General features: G+C 52.2%; 2 protein-coding genes across 4 annotated transcripts; both read right to left on the bottom strand.

Annotated features, from left to right (window-relative positions):
- Positions 1-1,097: 1,097 nt before the first annotated feature.
- Positions 1,098-4,093, bottom strand: LOC147208154 (uncharacterized). The gene is made up of 2 exons (XM_086108029.1): positions 3,405-4,093; positions 1,098-2,516 (listed from the first exon to the last, which is right to left on the bottom strand). The coding sequence occupies exon 2, from the start codon at positions 2,502-2,504 to the stop codon at positions 1,287-1,289; it is 1,218 nt and encodes a 405-aa protein (XP_085964155.1). The 5' UTR covers positions 2,505-2,516; positions 3,405-4,093; the 3' UTR covers positions 1,098-1,286.
- A 2,095-nt stretch (positions 4,094-6,188) lies between these two features.
- celf1 (cugbp, Elav-like family member 1) lies at positions 6,189-21,488 on the bottom strand. 3 transcript variants are annotated; one of them, XM_086108010.1, is made up of 13 exons: positions 21,320-21,488; positions 15,738-15,925; positions 14,988-15,070; positions 13,461-13,509; positions 13,200-13,334; positions 12,306-12,385; positions 11,947-12,108; positions 11,168-11,237; positions 10,454-10,573; positions 10,186-10,299; positions 9,734-9,922; positions 9,010-9,153; positions 6,189-8,439 (listed from the first exon to the last, which is right to left on the bottom strand). In XM_086108010.1, the coding sequence occupies exons 2-13, from the start codon at positions 15,913-15,915 to the stop codon at positions 8,312-8,314; spliced, it is 1,452 nt and encodes a 483-aa protein (XP_085964136.1). In that variant the 5' UTR covers positions 15,916-15,925; positions 21,320-21,488; the 3' UTR covers positions 6,189-8,311. The 3 variants fall into 3 exon arrangements, with proteins under 3 accessions (XP_085964136.1, XP_085964135.1, XP_085964137.1); XM_086108009.1 differs by lacking the exon at positions 21,320-21,488 and adding an exon at positions 18,164-18,450; XM_086108011.1 differs by lacking the exons at positions 13,200-13,334; positions 21,320-21,488 and adding an exon at positions 18,164-18,450.
- Positions 21,489-22,745: the final 1,257 nt, after the last annotated feature.

Below are 22,745 nucleotides of genomic sequence, written 5' to 3'. Positions count from 1 at the left end.
GTCGGCCGGAGCAGGACGCAAGGGTGAAGGATTTTATTTTCCTCCGCCGCCCACGACAACGTTCCTAAGGTTGGAGGTGCGGCATCGGGTCGCCTTCGGGTGGCTCCGCAGTCGTGTTTGTTGAGCTGAAACTTGGAGGCGAAGTTTTGCCGGCACAACGGACAGCCGAAGGGGTCCCCCCCCCCCCCCCCCTCCCGTGTGCGTCCGGGTGAGCGTCACCAGGCTGCTCTTGAGCAGGAGAAGGGTTTCTCGCCCGTGTGCGTCACCGTGTGGATCCTCAAGTGCGTCTTCTGGCCAAAGGTTTTGCCGCAGGCGGAGCAGGCAAACGGTATCTCGCCGGTGCGCGTCCGCGCGTGGTCTGCCGGCTTGGAGCGCGAGCTGAAGGTCACGTGGCACACGCCGCATGGGAAGCCCCCCCCCCCCCCCCCATCAGATTGACCTTGCGCGAGAACTTTGGCTGGCAGAAGGAGCAGGCGAAGGGCCGCTCGCCCGCGTGCGAGCGCACTTGGCGAAGGCTCGCCCCCAGGGCAGGCAAATTCTTGGGTGTTCGTGTGAAATCTCCTCAATTAAGCGCTACAAAGCACCGCATAGTTACAAAATGTGGACGTCCGTTAATTTCCATGCACGCAAAACGTAAACGTGACTTTGTCCTGTCGCCTAGACAGGTCATCAAAGTCTGTCCATTCACACATCCACAAAACACCTTTTTCCTTCCGTCCATTATTACTTTCCGGGTGTGATGTCAGTCCGTTCGAGGTTTAAACTAGTTTTAGAAATTTTCATTACATTTACTTTTGGTTTTATGTTGAGTTTAGTCCGATTTCCCTTCGGTGACTTTATCAGAGCAGATTTGTTTTAAGGCGTTTCGTTTTTTTGAAATCTGAGCTTCTTGTGCCTTTTCATTCTTTACAAGGAAAAAAGAAGCCGCGGAAGTTGGAAGCCAAGGTTCCGCGATCCAACAACCGCGGTGAAGACCAAGCCAACTTGCCAGACAAAAATTTGCCGGGAGCGCTCCATCCGTTGCTTTGGCCCGGATGATGCTCACAACCCGCAAGGGACGTTGTGCGGATGAACAAATGAAGGTTTTGAAGCGGAACGATAGTGAGAAATATGTTGATGGTTTTGAAAAACAACAACACTGATTTTGATGAAAAACAACAACACCGTTAATCACGTGAATTCGGACGGCACAGATATCCTTCCATATTTCTAGGCAGTACTCGAGGGAAATAAGCACCGGGGAACGGCGGTTGCAGCGGCGATAACCCAAGTTCGCGTTCACGGCGTCACCGATCGCCGCTCTTCTCGGCGGCACACTCGTGCCCGTCCGGCTCCGACCGAGAAGCGAAGCCGCGATCGCACCCGCCACAGGCGAGCGCCTCCTCTGTGGCGTGTTTCCTCATGTGCGTCCTCAAGTTGCACTTGTGAGCAAAGGTTTGCGCGCACACCGAGCAGGAGAAAGGTTTTTCCCCCGTGTGCGTTCTCATGTGCGCCACCAAAATGGCTTTGGTGGCGTAGCCTTCGCCGCACACCGAACAGTCGAAAGGTCTCTCGCCGGTGTGTCTCCTCATGTGAATCTTCAAACTGCACTTGGACGAGTACGTTTGGCCGCACACCGAACAGGGGAAGGGTTTTTCTCCCGTGTGCGTTCTCACGTGGACCGCCAAGGTGTCTTTCCGGGTGAATCGTTCGCCGCAAGTTGAGCAGGCAAATGGTTTCTCTCCGGTGTGTTTTCTGGCGTGTACCACCAGAATGGCTTTGGTGGTGAAGCCTTCGCCGCAAACCGAGCAAGCGAAGGGTTTCTCGCCGGTGTGTCTTCTCACGTGGGCCTTCAAGTTACTCTTGGAAGAGAACGTCTGGGCGCAGACCGAGCACGGAAAAGGTTTTTCCCCCGTGTGCGTCCGGGAGTGCTCCGTCAGCGTGTGCTTCCGGGGGAATCTCTCGCCGCAGAGCGGGCAGGGAAACGGTTTCTCCCCGGTGTGTGTCCTCACGTGCGACTTCAAATTGCTCTTGGAAGAGAACTTCTGAGCGCAGAGCGAGCAGGGAAAGGGCTTCTCGCCGGTGTGCGTCATCACGTGCGACCTCAAATGCGTCCTCCTGGCGAACGCTTTGGCGCAAAAGGGACACGCGAAAGGCTTTTCTCTCGTCTCGGCGGCGGCGTCCGGCGAGTCGGAGAGCGCGGCCGAGACGCCGTCCGCTTCCGCCGCGCTTGGACTGCGGCGAAGACGCGAAGGCTCGCCTTCGGCGCTGCCGTCTTCGGCCTTCGCGACGACCTGAATGACAGGAAAGTGGCGGATGTCGACTTCCGCTTCCTCCCGCTGCGCCTCTTTTTCGCGCGGACCGCCGAGATGCTGTCCGGCCTCCTGGCCGATGCCCACTTCCTCCTCTTCTTCTTTGAGGTGGGGCGGCCGGTCTTCCTCCTCTTCCTTCTTAATGAGGGGCCGCCCTGGTGTCCGTGTCTCCGGAAGGTCTTCTTCCCTTTTGACGCGGGGAGGGGGGCTCATGTCTGCAGGACACTTGACAAAGAAGAACAAAAAAAAAAAGTCACTTTAGGCGAGTGTCACAACAGGCAGGAAGCCGAATCCGGTCCGAAAGCAGTTCTCGTCTGGATTTATTTTTATTTTTTTTGGTGGTCATTGTGCGTGATTTGTGCGCGGCATTCTCGAATGTACCGTTGGAATGAAGACGAATCGGAATATCTTCCTTACAGGTTGCTTTCCGATGATAGCAAATTTGTGAAACGAGGACAAAGATGAAGAAAGTGCTGATCCCTCTGTGTAGATTTTTGTTTTTTGATCATGATATGGTGCCGCGAGAAGTTGAGTGCTTCTTTTTCACCTTTCGAAAAATTGAAGGGGGAAAAAAAGAGTCTCAGACTTGTTTGCATTTTTGTTGCAATTGGACCTCTGGCTGACTAACATTTTGATGCAGAGCTTGTTTGAAAGAATTCTGTCGCAGTGAATGCTTAGAAGAGTCAGTTCACAACTGAAAACGAGGTACGCCAATAAAGTGCCTTTCATATTGACTCCTGTTTGATTTGCCTTCAATTTCCCCTGGCTTACGACCAATATGCCCAAAAGGTGGATGACAAACAACTCTCGTTTACTTACTCCGATGCTTTATTGCCATCGGTGTTTCTCGTCGTGACGTTGCTCGGCGTTTTTTTTAAACCCCGAAAGAGACTTGGAAACGTGTCAGCAGCAAGAGTCAAATCAAAAGGGAAGCAACGCCTCCCGCGATTGGGATCCGATAGGTTTGTCACATGCGTACTGACATCAGAAAATGGGCGACGTGCTCCGATCCCCGCGGAAGCAGACGGACGGACAGCAACAAACCACGCTGAAAAATCGCCTTGGAAAGCGACGACACTGAAATTACTCAAAGCGGACGTGAGCGTAACAAACCTGCCTCGCGTGGGTCCACGCGAGCGTCCGTTCGCGGACGCCCTCGCTTCCTCCTCGCGCTGCGCAACGGTGCCGAGATTTCTTCCTCCCGCGGGTGGCTCGTTTCTCCGCCCTCCGTGTGTGGTCCACAACGGCGGCGAGGCTTGCTTGGCACTCGGCTCTGCTGCCGAGCTCGCTCGCGACGCTCTTCGAGGCGAGGCGAAAGGCGCGTTTTGGCGGCACGGCGACCCGGAATTCCACAGCGCGCCGCTCGTTCTCGCGTCAAGAAAACACGACCAGGAGAAAAGGAAGAACAACAACACGCCACATCCGCGAAGTTGTGGCGAGATGGGTGAGCGCATAGGTCGCGGCGTCTCTTGCCTCACTTCCGCTTATGGCCGAGCGCCGGCGTTCGCGGTGACGTCAGCCCGAGATCTGTATTCTACATTCGCGGTTTCATTCGAAACACTAATAAGTAATAAAGGTGTCTACTTTTTTACCGGCATCCGACAAACCCAAGCGAAAAGGCTGACTGACGATAAAAGGGAAGGTTGCGGCCGCAGGTCGGCTGGCTGACTTCCGCCTTTTTCTTCTTCGATGGCGGAAGCTGACATCCGGTGCCGGCCTCTCGCGGTGCTACGGCGCAGCTGCACGCAACAACCCGGGTAGACTGCTACATGTGCGCTTCAATGTTCATCGCCCCGTGTTCGTGCGGCGTTTCTGCAGAGAATCCAACGATCAACATTTTGCCGCTTTTCTGACGGCGTGTTACGGATCAAATCGGGAACCGATTCATCATCAGTTTTGGTGTCCGCGTCACCTGAAATAACGCGTGGGCGCGCGTGCAAGCAGGCAGCGAAGAAGACAACGTTGTTGTTGAGCAAAACACTTGGCACCAGTTTATTTGTCATTTTACAGAAGTGAATACAAATCACATGCCATGTTTGTCAAGACTCTCAGTGCAGATATAAAAACATGCATCCTAAAAAGAGAGCGACAGACGAACGGAACGTCTGTCAAATGTTAGTCGGCTAACGATGCCGCAGCGGGTGCTCGCCTGGCCTAGCATTCACTTACAAAGCGCACCCCCCCCCCCCCCCCCCCCAACAGAGTCAGCACTCCTTTTTTCAAAATGTTTACTTTTTTGGACTTCTTCAGTTGACCCCACCCCGGACACGACAGGGGCGTGCGTGCGTGTGTGTGTGTGTGTGTGTGTGGGGGGGGGTCAATTGTGGCCACAACGAGATACATGCTATGCCCACGGGATGCTAATTCATGGCCACAAAATAGTCATAACACACACCACAAATTTGTACCCGGTGGCTACAAATTACCATTAAAAAGTTGTAAAATGATGTGAAAATGTTGGACTTGCGCCAGCGCTGCTGTCAAGCAATTCCATTAAAAAAAAAAAGAACGAATCGCACAATTGTGCATAATCAATTGCAACAATTCACATTTTTAGACTTGATTTTCTAAAAAGAAAAAAGGGCGACAATGCACTGCGCATGACCAGTTCAATGTTTTGGGATCACATGGAAAATCTCATTCGGGGCACTGAAATCATGTCCTGAATACAATCATCGGGCAGCTTTATTTAGTCGTCGTAGGAATGAATTTATTCTTGTGAAAATGTGACTTTTAATTTTTTTTTTCAAACAAAGAGGAATTCCCAACTAAAACGTTTGTAGTATTTTTTTCCCCCCCCTCAAGCTGTTCTAGTGACTATATTGCGGCCACAATGAAATGCTGCCCAAGCCCCCAGCACATCTTCTAAATTCTCACACACAAGCCAGCACGCGAACGCAACACCGCGAGTCAAGACACACACAATCACAACTACCGTGAGGCCGTCCGGGGCAATCGATCAAAACGTTTCTTGAGAAGCCTCGAGATTATACTTAAAATAAATAAATAAATACTTTTCGGGGGCAGCGGTTGTTGGGGGCGGCTCAGCAGGCAAACGGCGACAAGTAGATCTCCCGAACGATGGACGGTGACGTCACACGCTAGGAAGTCTTCGAGATACACAACGCGACACACGCCACGGAAAATAGAAAAGGAACTTGAAGCCCACCCGTTCAAAAAGTGACATCATCAGACGGAGGGAGATGACATGGAAAGTTGTTCCGAAAGGTTGGCGGAATTCATGATTCTTATCAGCCCGTTTTTGGAAAAAGATTTTGCGTGATTAAAGAACAACGGCAATCCGATATATGCGTGTGAAAGACGAAGCATTTGCCACAAAGGAGTGGGAGAAACTAACCCAAGGAATTATTTGTGCCCCCCCCCCCCCCCCGCCATCCTCACATTGTACACCGTAGTAGCCGTGACTTTGAATGAGTGTGGCTTGAAAAAAGGCGGGGCCCGGCCCGGTGAGCGACGCGGGAGTCGGCCGGAAACTGACGAACCGTTCCAGAGCGACTGGCCGCGGCAGCTCACGGATGAATGGCAAGAATCTCGTCGCTGCTTATTTGGAGCATCGGGCTACGAAGGTCTAGTCGGGCCGGCGGACAAATTAGACCGGAACCGTCGAGTCTTAAATCGTCGTCGTCGTCGTCGTCATCTTATGAGAATAAAGTCACATCTTTCTTGGATGAGTTGTATTTTGGAGAGAAAAATACATCACTCAAAGAATATTCCGGGGATGAAGTTGCATTTTTCAAGTCGCAACAAAGTTGTAATAGTGGGAAGAAAGTTGAACTATTACGGAAATAAGTCGTAATGGATCGGGAATCGAGACGTTGTAGAATAAAACGGCCAACATGTAAAGGACAAAAAGAACAAGACGCACTCTCCATAAAATACGAGTTACATGATGAGCATCGTGTATTTTGATAGAAAACAGTTGCAAATGACAGAAATGAAGTCGGATCCTTTGAGTATTCTTCAAAAAAGTAACAGGACAAGAATGAAGATTTTCCCCGCAAGCATCCATCGGAGCGGAGCGCAACGCAGGAGCGCCAAACTCTCAAGGAACAGCTCATCGCCGTGCCACATTGAAGCTCAGAAAATGTGACTTTATCTTCATACGATCGCAACTTTCACTCCCCGAAAACAAGTCCAAGTTGGTTCATAAAAGTTCGGCCTTTCTTGCCATCTCGTCATGTTTGCTTTCCGTTTCGGGTACGACGGGGCCGAGACATCGGTCGCGGTTGGACGTTCACTGATGAGACGAATGAACGGAGCGTAAAAAAAAAAAAAAGAACTCGGAGATGCGGAACGGAGGAGGCGCCGGCCCGTCGCGACTCGGTGACGGACCCAAGACGACGCGGGCGGCCAGAAGGCGCCCCCCCGGCGATCCCTTGGGTGTCGCTCGACACATTAGTGGTTGAAAACGACAGCAGCTCAATAATTTAGGCAATAAATAGTTTTCCAGCACACAGGAGGAGTACAAAACCTTTGTTCTCCTTTTCGAAATATAAAAATAGAAGAGGCGGAGCCTTCTCGATATACACGTCGGTGCCTCGCGTCTACAAAAAGCGACGACGCGCGCTCCGATCAGACGAGAGAGATTCCGTCGGAGACATGGGAAGGACGTTTGGGGGTGCGGGGGGGTGAAAATGTCTCCCAACACTTTTGCGACGCGACAACTCCCCCCCCTTCGGCCACACCGTGACGGGGCGGATCTGTCCCTCTCCAGCTCCCACAAAACAAACAACAAAATAAACGTTGCGGGGCTTTTAATAAAGACACAGCGCCGGATTGTATCAAAAGAGAGAGAAACGACATCGATGTCTCGCATTCACGTGTTGGGGTGGGCTCGGTGATGCGGCGTGGCCGACCGGCCCGCATCGGGCATGATGCGCATTTGACGGATTGTCCCCCTTGCTCTCCTTCCCCCCCGTCCGAGGGCATTGATTGATTGTTCCTTTAAAAAAAAAAAAAATTCTATCGACGACGGCTTGCGCAAGTTGGGGCACCGGTCGGCCTGCGCGCGACATCGGAGCCGTTTGAGGGCTGAGATATAGAAAAAGACGCATTGGGCTGAAAAACCCACGCAGGTCGGTCTTGGCCAAGGGACACGCAAGCTTTTTGTTTCGCTCTACCGTGTCGCTCGTCACTCAATTATTGGGTCAGAGGTTAAGAAAAAAAAAAAAAAAGCATGATGGGCGTCACCCCCGTCTTGGGAATCCTTCAGTCATTTCCCGCTCCCTGACGACTTTGTATCAAGTGGACTTTTTAGTCCACCGTCATGCAACTGAAATCAAGCAATTCGCAAAGAGGAAGCGAGTGAAGGATTTCGAAGGCAGCTTCCTCGGCGAGTTCATCGCGCGGCAACGGACGACTGCGCTCGGCTCATTCGCTGAGGTTTTTGAGGTCGCGAGAGATCAGTCAAAAGGTCGGACAACGGCCGGCAGCGAAAGAGTTCGAAGATCGTTTTGCGAGCGCAACTCCTGAAAGACGCCGCCGGGAAGGGGGGATGTTTTGGTTTTGGTACATTTGGCATATCTCGCTTTTCCAGCTGTCCACGAGGCCTCAAGAGGCCTGGCGGGAGAGACAATAAATGGGATGAAGCGTCGCGAGTCCTCGGCATCGGGCGACGCGACGACAAAATCGCCGACTCGCGGCATGTACGGCGGCTCGGCAGGGATTCCCGACGCAGCCGCGGAGTCGGACGCAGAAGAACAAACGGGCGGGCCGGACTCCAGTGGAGAACGCGGAAGGGAAAGTGAAGCGCATTTACAAAAGAAAACGAAGATTCGGGCCACCGAGCTGTCCGAGCGCGGCGCGCGGTCACCGTCGAGGTTTCAAAGGAAGCACGGCAAACGAGAGAGTTCAAAAGAAAACACGGCAGTTCGGCATCCTCGCTGGGGGGGGGGGGGGGGGGACAAAAGTGCGCGAACGGCAAACGGGAACGCGGGAAGAATCCAGTCCGTCGGCAGGGGGGGTCGGCCGCCTTCGCCGCCGCACTTACCGGAGCGGCCTCAGTACGGCTTGCTGTCGTTCTTGGAGCGCTTGAGCTGCACCTTGAGCCGCTTCATGCCGATCTGGAAACCGTTCATGGACTGGATGGCGGCCTGCGACGACACCGGGTTGTCGTAGCTGACGAAGCCTGGAGGCGCACGACCAACAAAGCTCTCGTTACAAACGCTTCACCAAAGCCGCCGATTCGGACGCTCGCGTCGGGGCGGAGCCAACGTACGGGACGGGGCCGTTTGTGGCTCGCCGTCGACGTCTACGTACCGAACGTCGTCACCGACGCTAAGGTCGATAGGCCTCGGACGCTCCTTCCCCGCGTCGTATTTAAGAACCCGTTCGGGGGAGAAGCGTTACTACGGCGGACGGCCTATCGTGTTATCGGGTCACGTTCGCGTTTCTCCCCCTCGAACGGATCTTTTGTTCCGGACTCCCGACATACCGGCATGCCGTTTTTCGAGCCGCCTCCAGCGCGCCGCGTTTACGTCGCATTCCACGTTGACGCGACGTCATGTCGGCGTGGATATTGACGTCCCGCAAAAAGGCGGGAGGCGCCTAATTTCCAGCACGTCTAACGTCGATACGCCTCTCGCGTACGGCACCGAAGGCGATGCATTTCTCAGCGCCGAGCCGCCCGGGATGACGTGGCGCTTCGGCGTCTCATCTCTCGTTCCGCACGTTACACGTTTCAGTGGCGCAAACTGACCAAAACACTTGCTGAGGTTGGTCTGCTTGTCAATGAAGACCTTGGCGGAGATGACGTTGCCGAAGGGCATGAACATCTGGAGCAGGTCCTGGTCGCCAAACTCTTGAGGCAGGTGGTAAATGAACAGGTTGGCCCCTTCCGGACCTGCAAAGGAGAAAGAGAAGCTTGCAACGTGCCAAAGCCTTCCGAGAGTCTCCGCCGCCCGGTCGGGAGCGAAGCCCCGGACGACGCGGCGGCGGGGAAAACTTTGACGAACGGAAGCTCAACGTGCTCATCGGTGGCCACAAAGCGGGCCGAACGTGCGAGGGAATTACTCGTCGGCGGCCACGTCCTTCCGTCTTGAACGTTTTGGACACGCGGGGGAGCGGACGGAGGCCGCCGCTCGGCGTTTCCCCCGCAAACTTGCCATTTCCAAATTCACCCGATCGTCCATATTTGCACAAAAACACCCGCGGTTTATGATCTTTGGCCAGAGAATTATCGATGGCGGAGTTGGAGTGCGGGGGAGGAGCTTCGTTTGCGTCTCGTGGAATCAAGTGCTTTGCCGCCACCTTGTGGCAGCTATATGAAATTAAAAACCTCAATCGCTCACGGTGCTTTGATTCGCACAATTGGCATTTGTCGCTGACGGCGTAGCTTCAATGCGGTCACATTGCGTCCCCGCCGCGCCATGTCCGGGAGTGACCATGAAAGCGTAAGCTCTCATCGCGGCGCGGGGGCTCACCTTCCTTTTGGCTGCCCGCGGCCGAGACGCTCTGTTGCGACAGCAGGCTCTGGTTGTAGAGTCCCGGCAGGGCGGCGGCGGCGGCGTACTGCTGGATCCCCGAGTACGCCTGACTCAGCGCCTCCATGGTGCCGCCGGAGCCGTTGGACAGGCCTCCCGAGCCCAGGCCGCCATTCAGCGCCGCCATTCCTGCTCGGCACAAAGGGCCGGCCGGGGGTGAGCGCATCGATCGGACGCCGAGCCGCGCGCGTTCCGCACCCGTGTTTCCGAGAGCGGAAAATCGGCGGTGCGGGGAGACCAAAGAGAAACACGCGGAGAGGAAATGGGTTCGACGTCGCCGCCGCGCCCGGCCGGCGGTAGGAAGAACGCAAAGAAAGAGATGCCGAGCGAGAGGGCGAGAGGGCGAGAGGACGCGCCCGCAGATCCGCCGGACGCACGCCGGGATGCGCTACCTGCGAGCGAGCCCGCGTTGAGGCCGGCTCCCGTGCTGGCGGCCAGAGACTGCAGCGTTCCCAGAGACGCGATGGGGTTGACGGACGACGTGCTGCTCGAGGTGGGCGACGAACCTGAGACAAAGAGAAGGCCGGAAGAATCGAACGGAGAAGCGAGGCGGCGCGCGAGTCTCGCGAGCGCTTTGAAAAGTGCCGACACCCACCCCCCGCCCCTCTTTCTCCGTGATGTATGAGCACAAGTCACACATTCACGCGCGCGGACTTTTACCTGAGCTCGTTAGCGCACTTAGTGGACTATTTGATGTAGTCATGGCACTGGAGCCGGTTGCTGAAGCCTGGCTGGCGGTCGCTGCTGCCAAGGCGGCCAAGTTCTGCATGGCACTAAGACCTGATGTGTACAAGACACACACACACACACACACACACACACGGCATCAATCACAGGATGCCATCTTTCTGGACAGGTTCGAAGGCACATTACCCGAGCTACCCTTTCCTCGACTAAAGCCCAGTAAGTATGTTCAGAAATTGCTGCTTTCTTTCACCGCGCATTTAGAACGTCTCCAACTCGAAAGCAAAACGTATCCTTTTGATTTGGACTCCTCGGTGACTAGAACAGCCGAATGGTGAATACGCACGTGGCTTGCTTTCTCCAATGCAAATCAAATACTCTTCAGAAGGTTCTTCCCAGCCCCCACGAGAGAGGGTGGCAAAAATGTCCGCCTCCCTCGCATCCGGTTCTATCCGGTTCATCCCAAACGAGCCGGATGGGGTTTGAGTGCGGAGACTCTGCCTTTTCGTATGATTCGAAAACTCGCGCGATTCTTTTGCGCGGGGTCGGACGCCGACGCGGCTGTAATCGGGAGGCGCTCGCGTAGCCCAATTTGCTGGCGGCGGAGGTCGGACGGGCGTTCGTTGGCTTTCGCGCCTTCGTCGTCTGCGCGGCGAGCTCACATCCGGGTCGGCGTGTGACGTGGCGTACCTGAAGCGGGGTGCAGGTTGCCGAGCGCGTTCCCCGTGGAGGCTGACTGCTGCAGCAGCTGTAAGTAAATCTGCACACACACCAAACAGTCGCAGACAGTCCGTCATTTGGGGAAAATCCGCCGTCACAATTGTTTCGGGACCGGGATGGAAATCAGCGTCGGCACGCGCAATTATTCGCTGAATTTAGCCGCCGTTCAACTCTCAAAGCTCGACTTTAAAAGAAAAACCGGAAAATGATTTCGGTATCAAAACAATGGCAAAAAAAAAAAAAAAAAGGTTTCCTAGTAAATGTCTGCTGTGCGTGCTTTGGCCTCTGAGGGGCAGTGTGCCGCGTGGACGGGGATACACTCGCAAGAAGAGGGAGTCAGAAGAAAAAAAGCGACAAACTTTCTGAACGGAACCGGCTAAGGAAGACGATAGGCTCGGGAGTATCGCCGCATTAGCCGTCTGTACGCGTTCCCGCAGACTGCGTGCGTGTCAACTTTTGCAATTGGACGGTTCATCTACTCCCGTGCTAGCGCGAAGCTGCCAATGTCTCGAAAACAAAGCATTTCTTGTATTTGGATATAAAACGTGCGTTTACTTTGACGGGAAACTCTGACCGCGGCGTGAATGGAGCTACGGGAAGCTAGAAGACCGCGATCGCCGCAAGCAACACCCCCCCTCCCCCTCATTGAATCAGTTGTGTTACCTTGTACTTTTGGGGAATCGTCTTCACGTACGAATGAGGGCATATTCACGGAATGAGAAGAGGGCGAGGAAGCACGGGAGGCTTACCGCCAGGTACTGCGGCCCCAGACTTCCCAGCCCGGTCAGGTTTCCCCACATGGACGCGGCGCTGAGTTGCTGCATCTGCTGCTGCAGTTGAAGCGCCATGCGTTTCTGCTCCTTGTCCTTCTGCGTGTCGGCAAACTTCACCACGATGGGCGACGAGCAGCCCTGAAACGCGACACACAAACGCAACGTGTGGCGGATCCGCGGGGGGGGGGGGGGGGGTGACGTGGCCGTGTCTTCATTTGTTTTCCCCGACCGAGCCGGCGACTCCGTCGAACCGGACGGCAAATCCGCCGGAATTGAAACGACGCGGATCTGCGTGACGACGGGTGTTTGCGTATGCGTGCGTGTCGGCTGTTCACCTCCATGGTCTGGGACTGGTGCATGGACTTGATGGCGGCTTGGGCCATCTGCCTGGCCGTGAACGTCACAAACGCGCAACCTGCAACACACAAACGTGCACGCGTCTACTACAGAAATGGACGGACTGACACCCGGGGGACAAACGCCAGAGCTTGGACGTGAGTCCTTGTTTTTCTCAGGCCTGAAAGACCGTCAAAAGCGCCGACTTACATTCGCCATTGAAATTTCAGGGTTTGTTTGCGAAACCCGTTTAAATGATTGCCAACGGTCGATCGCTGGCGTTTCTTTTGGGTGTACGCTTCATGAATGGGGCTGTTTGATTCCCAAATGGAATATAGACGTCTCTGATCCGCTGGTGAAAGGACACATTGATCCTCTCCTCTTTCATCGCGAACTGCTTCAGACAACAAAGTGGATGCAGAAAATCGGTGAAGATTGCGCGACTGTCTGTGTCCTACGTGTTGCGTTGTGTTATTTTTGTTATTCCAGCAGCTCCTATATTCTGTTGCTCTACCTCTTCCTTTCATAACTTTGCTGCTGCGAATTGGGAATTTCTCCATTGCGAGACTAAGAAAGGTTTTCTTATCTTATATGCACGCATGACAGCCGCTCCGCTTGGGGCCGCCGTGCTCACGTTCTACCCCGTCCGACTCTGTGAAAATGTGCGCGGCGTAGAAGGCGGGGCCCCGGCCCGCTCGACTGAGGCGGGAGTCGGTTCACTGGCTAACTGTTAGCCGGTCGGCAAATGGAGTCGACCCGACGAGTCGGGGTATCCGCGTCATCGTCGCGGATACCCCGACCCGCGGCGACACCGAGACGAGACGACCTCGTGTCATTCCAACAATGTTCCCGCACGTACGATGTCTGAGGGGCGCGAGAACTCTTGTCGTCACCTCGGCTCAATCCGTCGGGGCCCCGAAGTATCCGACACTCCTCGATTTGTCCGTAGGGCGAGAACGTCAGGCGCATGTCGTTCTCGTTACACTTCTTGGAGATCATGCCGATGAACAGCTTTCTGTCCTCCACCGCTGCATCACACGTAAAGGCGCCCGCTCAAACGAGGTCGACCGCAGTCGCTCATCAACAGCGCCGAACGTGGTTGAAATGGAACGCGTTGAAGGATTTGTGCGCCCCCTTCCCAAAAACGTGCTCACCGTTATTCTTCTCGCTGTCAGCCGGCTTCATCTGGATGGGGTGGTGCATCTGGAGGAGGAGGAGGAGATTGGACGTCAATGCTCGCCCTCCGCGTTGGGCAGCTGCTGTAGAACTACGATATGGATGAGCAGGTGCATCCCGATAAATTTGAGTATCATCCCGACGCTCAGCTGCGAGCCGTGAGCTGTTCATAAAAGCGTCGCGTTGTGGGAGACGCCTTGCGCCCTCCCTCGTTTGAACTGTCTTTTTGACCTTTCAAATGAACACGATTGCATTCCGGGAAATGAATTGGTGAGTCGAGAGTGTGTGCGCGTGTCTTAATTTTATGATTTTTATTATTTCGCCGGAGACCGAGACCAAAAAAAAAAAAAAAAATCGTACGAAAAAGAGGGCAAACGAACTGCAGTTCCATTCAAAAAGCAAAGCAGATATAGAACAGGGTCAGGCAAAATGATCGGACGCGTTTGGAGGTTAAATCAAGGGCAAATAAAGTCAAGAAACAAAAAAGTGTTTTTTTTTGTTTCGAACAGTCCACATCGTGCCATTTTGCTTTGTTTCTTTATAATGCCGTTCGTTGTTTTTCGTTTCTTTTTCAGTTGCTGCCATGAATTGGACCGGTGAGCGTCGCGCTTTCATTGCGGAAACGTTTATCCAAACAAACGAATCTGTCGCCGCAACACGGCGAGCGCTCCCGTTTGCACTTCGATCTGGCTGGACGTGATCCCCGTACCAGCTCGAAACGCCGTCTCGTTATGGGTTACCGACTTCAGAGCTACCGGTTCCGCATTGAAACGAAAATCTAGCGGCCGACCTCGCGCCGCCAGAACTCCACGATGGTGAATTTGGGGTTTTATTCACTTTGATTCAAATTCGAACAAAAACAAACCGTGGCTTCCGCTTTTTGAATTGAAGTTCTGAAAAAGAGAGACTTGCCCCATCCCATCCCACCTTATTGAGATGCATCCGTATCGCACGTCGATCAAAAAGTAGACTCATCTTAAGCCGACGTCATATTTTGCTGAACGGCGAATCCCTCAGATACCAAATACTATTCCGCAGGCATTGGTTCACATTCAAAATTTCCCTTTCCTCTGTCTGCTAAACTTTTGCTTTGCCCCCCCCCTCCAAAAAAACCCCCCAAAACAAAACATTGACTGTGACATTTTAGCAGAGCAAGTGGAATAAAAGAGCTGTTATGCATCACTGCAAATATCACCAAATGCGAGGTGAAGCTTGCTTGCTTTTGCCACTCAGCCCCTTTTCGAAGTACAATCGTGGTCATGATCATTTTCTTCGCGGGGGTTAGGAACATTTGGAACAGGCAAAGAAAGAATACGGCCAAGCGCACAGAATCCGCTCACGAGTGGGTGAGCCTTCATAATTTCTTAGTTCCCGAAGAACGGTTCAAATGCCAAATTCTGGCGGAACGGAAGTGGAACGTCGAGACGAGCGAGCCGCATCAAGAAGGGCGGACGGCAGTTTCCGCGGAAAGCGGCGTGCTGCGAAAGGACGCCGCGGCCACTCACCCCCGGAAGAATCTTCATGTTGTGAAGAGCGTTCTGTGCCTCCAAGGCTGACTTGCGAGTGTAATACGTGATGAAACAGCATCCTGCCACGACAACACAGCAAACGCACGCACGGGCTCAACAAATGGCAAGTCGATGACGCCGTACGGTCCAAAGCGTCCGATTGCAATGGCGGCCGTTGATTTGCTCCACTGCGGACTGCGAGCGGCTTCGACAACGGAGGCTTATTTCAAACAGTTACCTCGAGAACAATACGAACGAGGCCGGTGAACTCAATCACCGCACGTCATTTTCGAGCATTTTGAGTGAGAATGGACGGGTCGCTGCTTTTAAATGGCCACTTTTTGTGCACGTGCATGCTTATTGTGCATGTTAAATTTGCTCCACGTACAGCACTTTGTATGCGGCGATGGCTGTTTGAAAGTGCTCGAGAAATACACTTGACTTGACTTGACTTTTAAAGCCCCGGGACTGACAGCAAAGACAATTAGGGAATCATCGAGACAAAAATCCGGCAATGTGACGCCCTCTCGGGCGAGATGCCGCGGGCCTTCACATCGAGTCGTCTGAGCGCTTCGCACGGATAATAAATGCCGCGAGCGACTTTGTCCTCCGGGTTCGGTTTCAGTTTTCTATCGCGACAAGATTTTCATCTATGGGAGGGTGGATCCGGAAGCACCCCCCGGTGGTTGAACGGGGGGGGTGAACGGGACCTCTTTGCCGTCACGGAGCACCTTTGTCGCGACTCACCTTTGCTCTGGGGCGGGTTCTGGCTGCGGTCCCTGAGAACGTTGATCTCGTAGACGGCGCCGTACGGCTCAAAGAGCTCCCGCAGCTGCTCCTCGGACCACGAGCGCGGGATCTGGCCCACGAACATCTTGATGGCGTCCACGTCGGGTTGGTCGGGGTGGTCCAGGGACCCGTTCATCTTCTTGCCACTGCAAAGACACACAAGACCCCGAGTACTGCAAATCATTTCTTCATCAATCGACACCATCTACGCCGGCGACGTAGCTGTACTTCATTGAATAGGCGACAAGCACGTGATATTTCACGCTCAAACTGCTCGATTTGAATGGTTTTGGCAAATCATCGTTCACTTTGAATTTGATGGCGGCAACGGGCTTCCAAAAAAAAAAAAAAAAAAAGCTGAGGCGTGCTCATCAAAGACCTGTTTGGAACGTCTCCGGGGTGAACGGGCTAACCGCTGTTCCCAGGTAGCCTCCCTGAATTGCTCAGTCATTCCCAAGCCGCAATTCGCCGAGTTTCACCTCTTTGCAAACAACGGCGTGGGACGTTTCGGGACAATGTTCCTCGACGCACATTTGCAAGCAACTAAGGGATTTCATCATCTGCGGTCCAAAATATCATCCGAAGGTTCCAACAATCTGCCAAAAAATCGATGCTGCATCCACAGGTGCAACTTTAAACCGCGCATCAAAAAAGACATTCATCAGCAAGAGCCAGAAAACGCCACCGGCGATCCCGAGCTCGTTGAAGACGGACTGATTGCGAGGTGGAAAATCGTCCCGTGGTCCGACGAGTCGGCATTTCAAATTGTTTTGGGAAATTGCGGACGCGTGTCCTTCGGGCCCAAGAGGAAAAGAACCGTTATGGACCCAAAGTTCAAAGGCCAGCATCTCTTGACGGTTAAGGGGCTGCCGCAGTGCCAACGGCACGGCTAACTTTGGCATCTGCCAAAGCATCGGTCGCGCTGAAAGGTCCGTCCGGGTTTTGGAGCGACGGATGCTGCCATGCAAGCAAAGTCTTTTTTCAAACCAAATGCCAAAGCGCATTCTTGCTCGTGACAAGAGCGCGGGTAGTCGACTGGCCTGCCCGCAGTCCTGACCCGTCTCCCGGTGAAAATGTGCGTCGGGCGAGGAAGCCTCAAACGCCAGAACGGAGATCCGGGACTGTTGAACGGCTTAAGCTGAACATCGATCAAGAACGGGAAAGAATTCCACCGACAAAGCTTCCGCAATTCCTGTCCTCACTCGGTTCCTAAACATTATCGAATGTTGCTCAAAGAAAAGGTGACATAACACAGCGGGCAGGATGACCCTGTCATGGCTAGAATGGATCCATTTCAGCGTGAAATATCTGGTCTTTGGGGGGTCCTAAAAAATACAATAAAATACGATACATGATTATTTATATGGCTCTTTCACAACGGCCGAAGCTGAAACGAAATAGCGCCCGGGAGGTGCAAACCAGACGGGCAATTGTACTGTTGCTGCCAGGCAGTGAGCTCACAACCACCGCCGCCTTCCCCTTCTGGAACGCACGCACCACCGTGGAAGTGACCCAAAACCTCCAAATGACTTCCTCTCCTTTCGAGCCCGTTAGCTGCAGCGCACAAGAGCGGCAGCCCCGTGTTCCAATATCGGTCCCGAATGAACGTGTCATGCTGACTGACGCCCGCGCACTTTCCAAAAGTTGACACGGGAATAATATCTCCGTGTTGAAAATCACTACTTGTGGAATCGCTTTTGAAAGCTTTGCTTATTCGCTCTCACCTCACAAGTAAGGAGCTTGTTTCATATTCTCATGAATTCGTAACGGAAACAATGCGGGCTCCTCCCCCATTCGGATCAGAGTAATCCACCGAGGTCGGATGGAGGCAAATTGACTCTTGTTCGTGTTTGAAGGAAGATGACAACCAGAAATCCTCTTTGGCTCGGTCAGCGTGTGGGTTTTATTCTTAGGCTAAGAATAAAATCCACAACAGCGAAGACGCTTAGCTGTTTTCCAGAAGTGAAGGAGCCTTCTGGATTTAAAGGTAAACACCAAGAACAGTGCCGCCGCCTCCCTTGGAATTGTGCAGATGACCGCGAGCCGGATCATCGCCGACAATGCGCGCAGACGACCAGAAATATTGTTCGGTAAGATCATGTCATTCGGGGAAGAACTTCCCAAACCACCAACCCCAAAAAAAAGACGACGTTCGGATTGAGTCCAAGTGCAAAGTTGCGTCGCGCAGGTTGCCACCTTTTTACAACCACAAGTCTTCCTCTTCCTCCTTGGTAATCTTCAACAATTTCAACCTGATGTCAACTTTGGCCAATACATTAAAGACGCAAACTAAACTCGCGGTTGCGCGTGTACATGGCAACACGAACGGCGAAGCGCCTCAATTCCAGCAGTCTAAAGTCCGAGAAAGGAGAAAGGTGACTCACACAGGACTCGGGTTCAAAGAGCAATGATCCACCATCATCTCCGGGAGAAAATCCAGCTTAAAAGACGCCATGGCGGCTTTCGGCGAAAGCAAAAATCAACACGAACAAGGACGAGAGCCGCCAAAGTCAACAAACGCGCTGCTCTGTGAGAAGTCAACAGCAACCGGATCCACACGTGGACAAACTGGCCGGCGGGGGACCGCGGTCAGAACACGGGGCCGAGGAAACGCCGGCCAAACGGAGGACGACGCCACGGGCAGCGAAAAGGCCTATGGAGGAAGCGGGAATGCTGGCGGGATGGCGGGGGGGGGGGGGGGGGTCAGAGGGCGTGATGGCCACAATCAAAATGCTGATGACCCACGGCCTTTGTGAGCGTTTCCCCTAGGCCAGCAGATCTGGCTGCAGCGTCAGATAAACAGCGTGTCAGATTGATGGCGATAAGGCCCAGTGGGCAGCGGGAATGAAAAGCGGGAGTCAATGCAGCCACGCGGCCGGCGCGTAATCCCCGGCCCGGCGGCCCCGCCGACCGACAATCAAGTTCCGGCCGGCTACGGCGGAGAAGGACGGGGAAGGCTGCGAAGTGGCGTCCGTGTACGCGTCCCGATTAGTTTGCGGGTGTGACGAGTGTTCACAAAGGGACGGACAGCAGACGTTCTGGGACGCTAACTGCCATCTTTGCGTCCGCGCCCGCACGCACGCACACACGAGATGGAGTCAAACCCGCAACCACTTTTCACGTCTTCCGTAAGAGCAAAGACACGCCTCCATCTATTTTCTTATGTCGGCTCAACAGCTTAAACGGGGAAGCGCGGACCACGCTCGCCAAAGCCACTTTGTCCAGCTCTTCCGCGGGGACGTTGCCAGGCTATCCCGGGGACGCTCTCTCTCCATTCTCATCCCATTCGGCCACCAACCGAAGCACATCGTGTGCAAAAAGCAGAGACCCGAGCCACCAAACTGGACGCCCCTCGCCACCGCGGCTGCGCCAAGAAATTCTGTCCTTCGGAGTTACAAAGAGAGGTGCGCCTGTGGCAGGGGTTTTGACTTTCTGGACCTGGATTTGCCACCTCCGAGTCACTCATCAGTGACAAATGACAGTCTCGGTTGAGTCCAGCCCTCACGAGAATCCCAATTACTCAGAGCAACGCAGACCAAACTCTGACACCAGTCATATAGCGATGGTTAGAATTGCAATTTCAAGTGTTAATTAACAAAAGGGACTCGTGTGCGTTGACCTGACATCATCACCGCCAAAGTCACATTTTAACGAGAACGAAACACAACAAATTCAACAAACGAGTCGCCTCGATTCAACCTTTGCGGATTACCGGGACGTGAATAACTCAGAGGGAGCGCATCGGATGTTCTTGATGATGTTGTGAGAGCAAGTTAAAAAAAAACAACTTTGGCAACTATGTCGGGCTAACGATTTGAACCGAGTAGCATATCCGTCACTCTACGGTACGTTGGGGTCAGAGCGGCCTCCTCTTCCCCGCGTGTTCGTTGAATGTCGGACGAGGAGAATGTTGGTCATCCAAATAAAGGCTGGAGGCGATAAATAGTTACTTCGAAGAGTTTCATTTATTTTTCTGCAGTTCACGAATCGATTCGGGCTCCTGAGGGGTGCGGGTTTGAATCAGGAAACGCTTCCAGAAGAAACACATTCATGAGACTATATAGAGACAATATGATAATGAGAGGCGGTTAGGTACGCCTCTCATGCGAATCCCGGAAACAAAGAAAGTAACATGACATCTGACCCGGTGTGGCTGGAAGAAGTTGGGAGCGGTGAGGTGAGACCAAAGCACCGCTACCCACCATTTGGTGTGATGGCAAGTTCCAGAACCCCCGCTGTGCATACATCCTGAGATAAGGGCTCTTCCCAGGGGGACTTGACAGCAATCAGGGACCGACCCAAGGTGCGGGGGAACAACAGAAGACGCTTGGGGGCCCGTTAATCGACCAAGGAGGAAGAGGATAAAGTCTAACACTACATACGTTGTTTTAAGTGTGCAAACAGATGTTCAGGAAAGAGACTGGGATCAATAGTACTCATTGTAGTGAAGCGCAGTCCCTCAATCGCTGCAACACAGATACTTGAGATAACAGTTCCTCTTTTGATGTTGGCATGTCCTCTGGAGGGGTCCTAAAAGTAGTGGGGGTGAGGGGGTACCAAAGGTGATTGTAATCACAGTAAGCAGGAAATACCTTCAACAGCATTCTACATTATTTCTTTCAAATCCAGCTAGCAGAGAGGAATCATATCTTAACAGGTAGAACCTCAAAAACAGGCCGGCAGGCTTTTCTCATCATAAACAAGTTCTGCGATCGGCTGACAACCAGTTCAGGGTGTACCCCGACTACCGCCCGAAGACAGCTGGGATAGGCTTTGGCACGCCTGCGACCCTCGTGAGGATAAGCAGATTAGAAAGTGGATGGATGAATAAAGTAGCTCATTCACATTTCTTTAAGTATTCATATTATTGGTAATATATTTATTCAAAATTAACCAGTTATTTAACAAAATACAGCTTGTGGAAAAGTTGCTTCAACTAGTTTAGTTTACCCATGTTGTTTATTCTTCATCAAGACGTATATTTGACAAATAAACCCAAGACAAGAAAGAGATAACGTAAGATCGTAATTAGCAATTGACAGTGTGATGTCTGCGGAAACGCCATTGATCGTAAACGATTGTAAACTTGCCACATATTTTATTAATAATCACGGGGAAAATTCCAGAAACAACCATGAGTTATGTGCGGCAATGTGGAGTCCTCACAAGGAGAAGTCCAAAAACACGAATGGCTCTCCGTTATCGTGCCAAGGTGCAATAAAGTTTGCAAGTTTGAACACTCTCGCCACTCCCGCGTTAGGAGCTGACATCACGTGCGCCCTCTTTTCGGATATAAATAGTGACCAAAACATAATTTATTAATAGTGAGCAGGAGTGTTCTCACTTGACACCAGCCACTCGCCACACACCGTGTACTCGTCGCATTGTTGTCACGTTAGGCCAACCGAGACCGACAAGTTTTTGACAGTCAGCTGCCAGGTGCGCGCGCACACGCTGCTTCGGGTCGCCGCGGCAAGGCTAGCTGGCTAGCATGCTAGCTCCCAACAAGCCTTTCTCTCAACTTGAAATGAGCAACTTACCCGTCTTTTACGCCACAGTTTATTTGACTGGCTTTGGCTGAGACCGGGGTGCCGTGTTGGACGTTGGCCGGCAAATGTAATGTTGTGTTGTGCTGTACACTTTCAAATCGACAAGTTTAAACGGCGACTACTCCCAACTTCCCAGATTGTGACAGCTAGCCGTTACTGTGTAAAAATGGCAGGCACTCGCCTCAGCTCGGGCCACTTCCATTGCACCTGTCCAACGGGGGTGGTTCCGACGGCTGCGCCGCAATTTCAGACATTTTTGTGAATTCTTGATCCGTTTATTTATTTTAAGAACGGTAATTTATTTAAAACGCATACTTCAGATGCGTCGTAATGAGAAGTCAGAGCTTTGAGAGACCGAGATGGTAGTAGACAATTTCCTTCGTGGAAGTGGTGGATGGTGCGGTCCTCTGAGGGGCACCACGCGGGACGGATGTTTTGCTATCATTTTTTTCTCCAATATGTAACATTTTTAAAATGTTCAAGCATCAAGTAGTTAAAACAAATACAAATTAATCGTAAATAAAAATAATAAGAAGAAGAAAAGGAAACCGAGATATGTATTTGCCCGAGCAGGATATTTTTACTTTGCTATTCTATCGTCACTTTTTCAAAGAGGTTGAAATAGTTTTTAAAGGCAATTTTAAGATCAATACTGAATGGGGAAAAGGAGATAGGCAATGCGCGTAAGAACATTTTAAAAACAATACCGCCTCCCCAAAAAAGAAAGTACAGTATATTTGAATTCGGCAGTGGTAATTATCTAGTAAAGTTAGTGCAAGAAGAAAAATGTATCTATATAACGTGCAAAGATTCAGACATTCAACGATTAAAGTGGCATTGTGCACTCACCCATTTTTAATATGCTTATATTTTATATAAATATATTTTATATTTATTTATATACTTTTCGTCTACTATTTTCTCCCTTTCATAATTTTGCTGCTGTAAATTGGGAATGTATCCATTATCAGCCAAATAAAGGTTTTTTATCTTATCTTATCTTCTCTTATCTTATTACAAACGCGAAATATCCATACAGTATCATGGCAAAGAATTTGCCCCATTCCAAAATTCTTTTTTGCATTGTTTCCCTAATATATTAAGGATTTAAAAAACTATGTTTAGATATACCTAGCCCTGTGTGAAAAAGTAATTGTCCCCAACAATCAGTGTCAGCAACGCCGGAGAGTTTTTAAGCGTGAATGAGGTAATGCCAAAGCATTTCAATCAAATTCAAGTCTGGACTTTGACACGGCCACTCCAAAACCTCAGTTTAATTTTTTAAAATGTCATTCAGAAGTCGACTTGCTGGTGTGTATTGTCTGGCTGTTCTGCTCAAGAACACAAGTGCGCTTCAGCTTGAGGACACAAACTGGTGGTTGAACATTCTCCCCCAAGATTGTCTCATAAAGAGCAG

Source organism: Hippocampus guttulatus, chromosome 3 (assembly GCF_054856545.1).
Source record: "Hippocampus guttulatus isolate MCC_2025c chromosome 3, RoL_Hgut_1.0, whole genome shotgun sequence".
NCBI classification, from domain to species: Eukaryota; Metazoa; Chordata; class Actinopteri; order Syngnathiformes; family Syngnathidae; genus Hippocampus; species Hippocampus guttulatus.
Note: the sequence above shows the minus strand (reverse complement) of the source record. Positions and strands in the feature narration are given on the sequence as shown.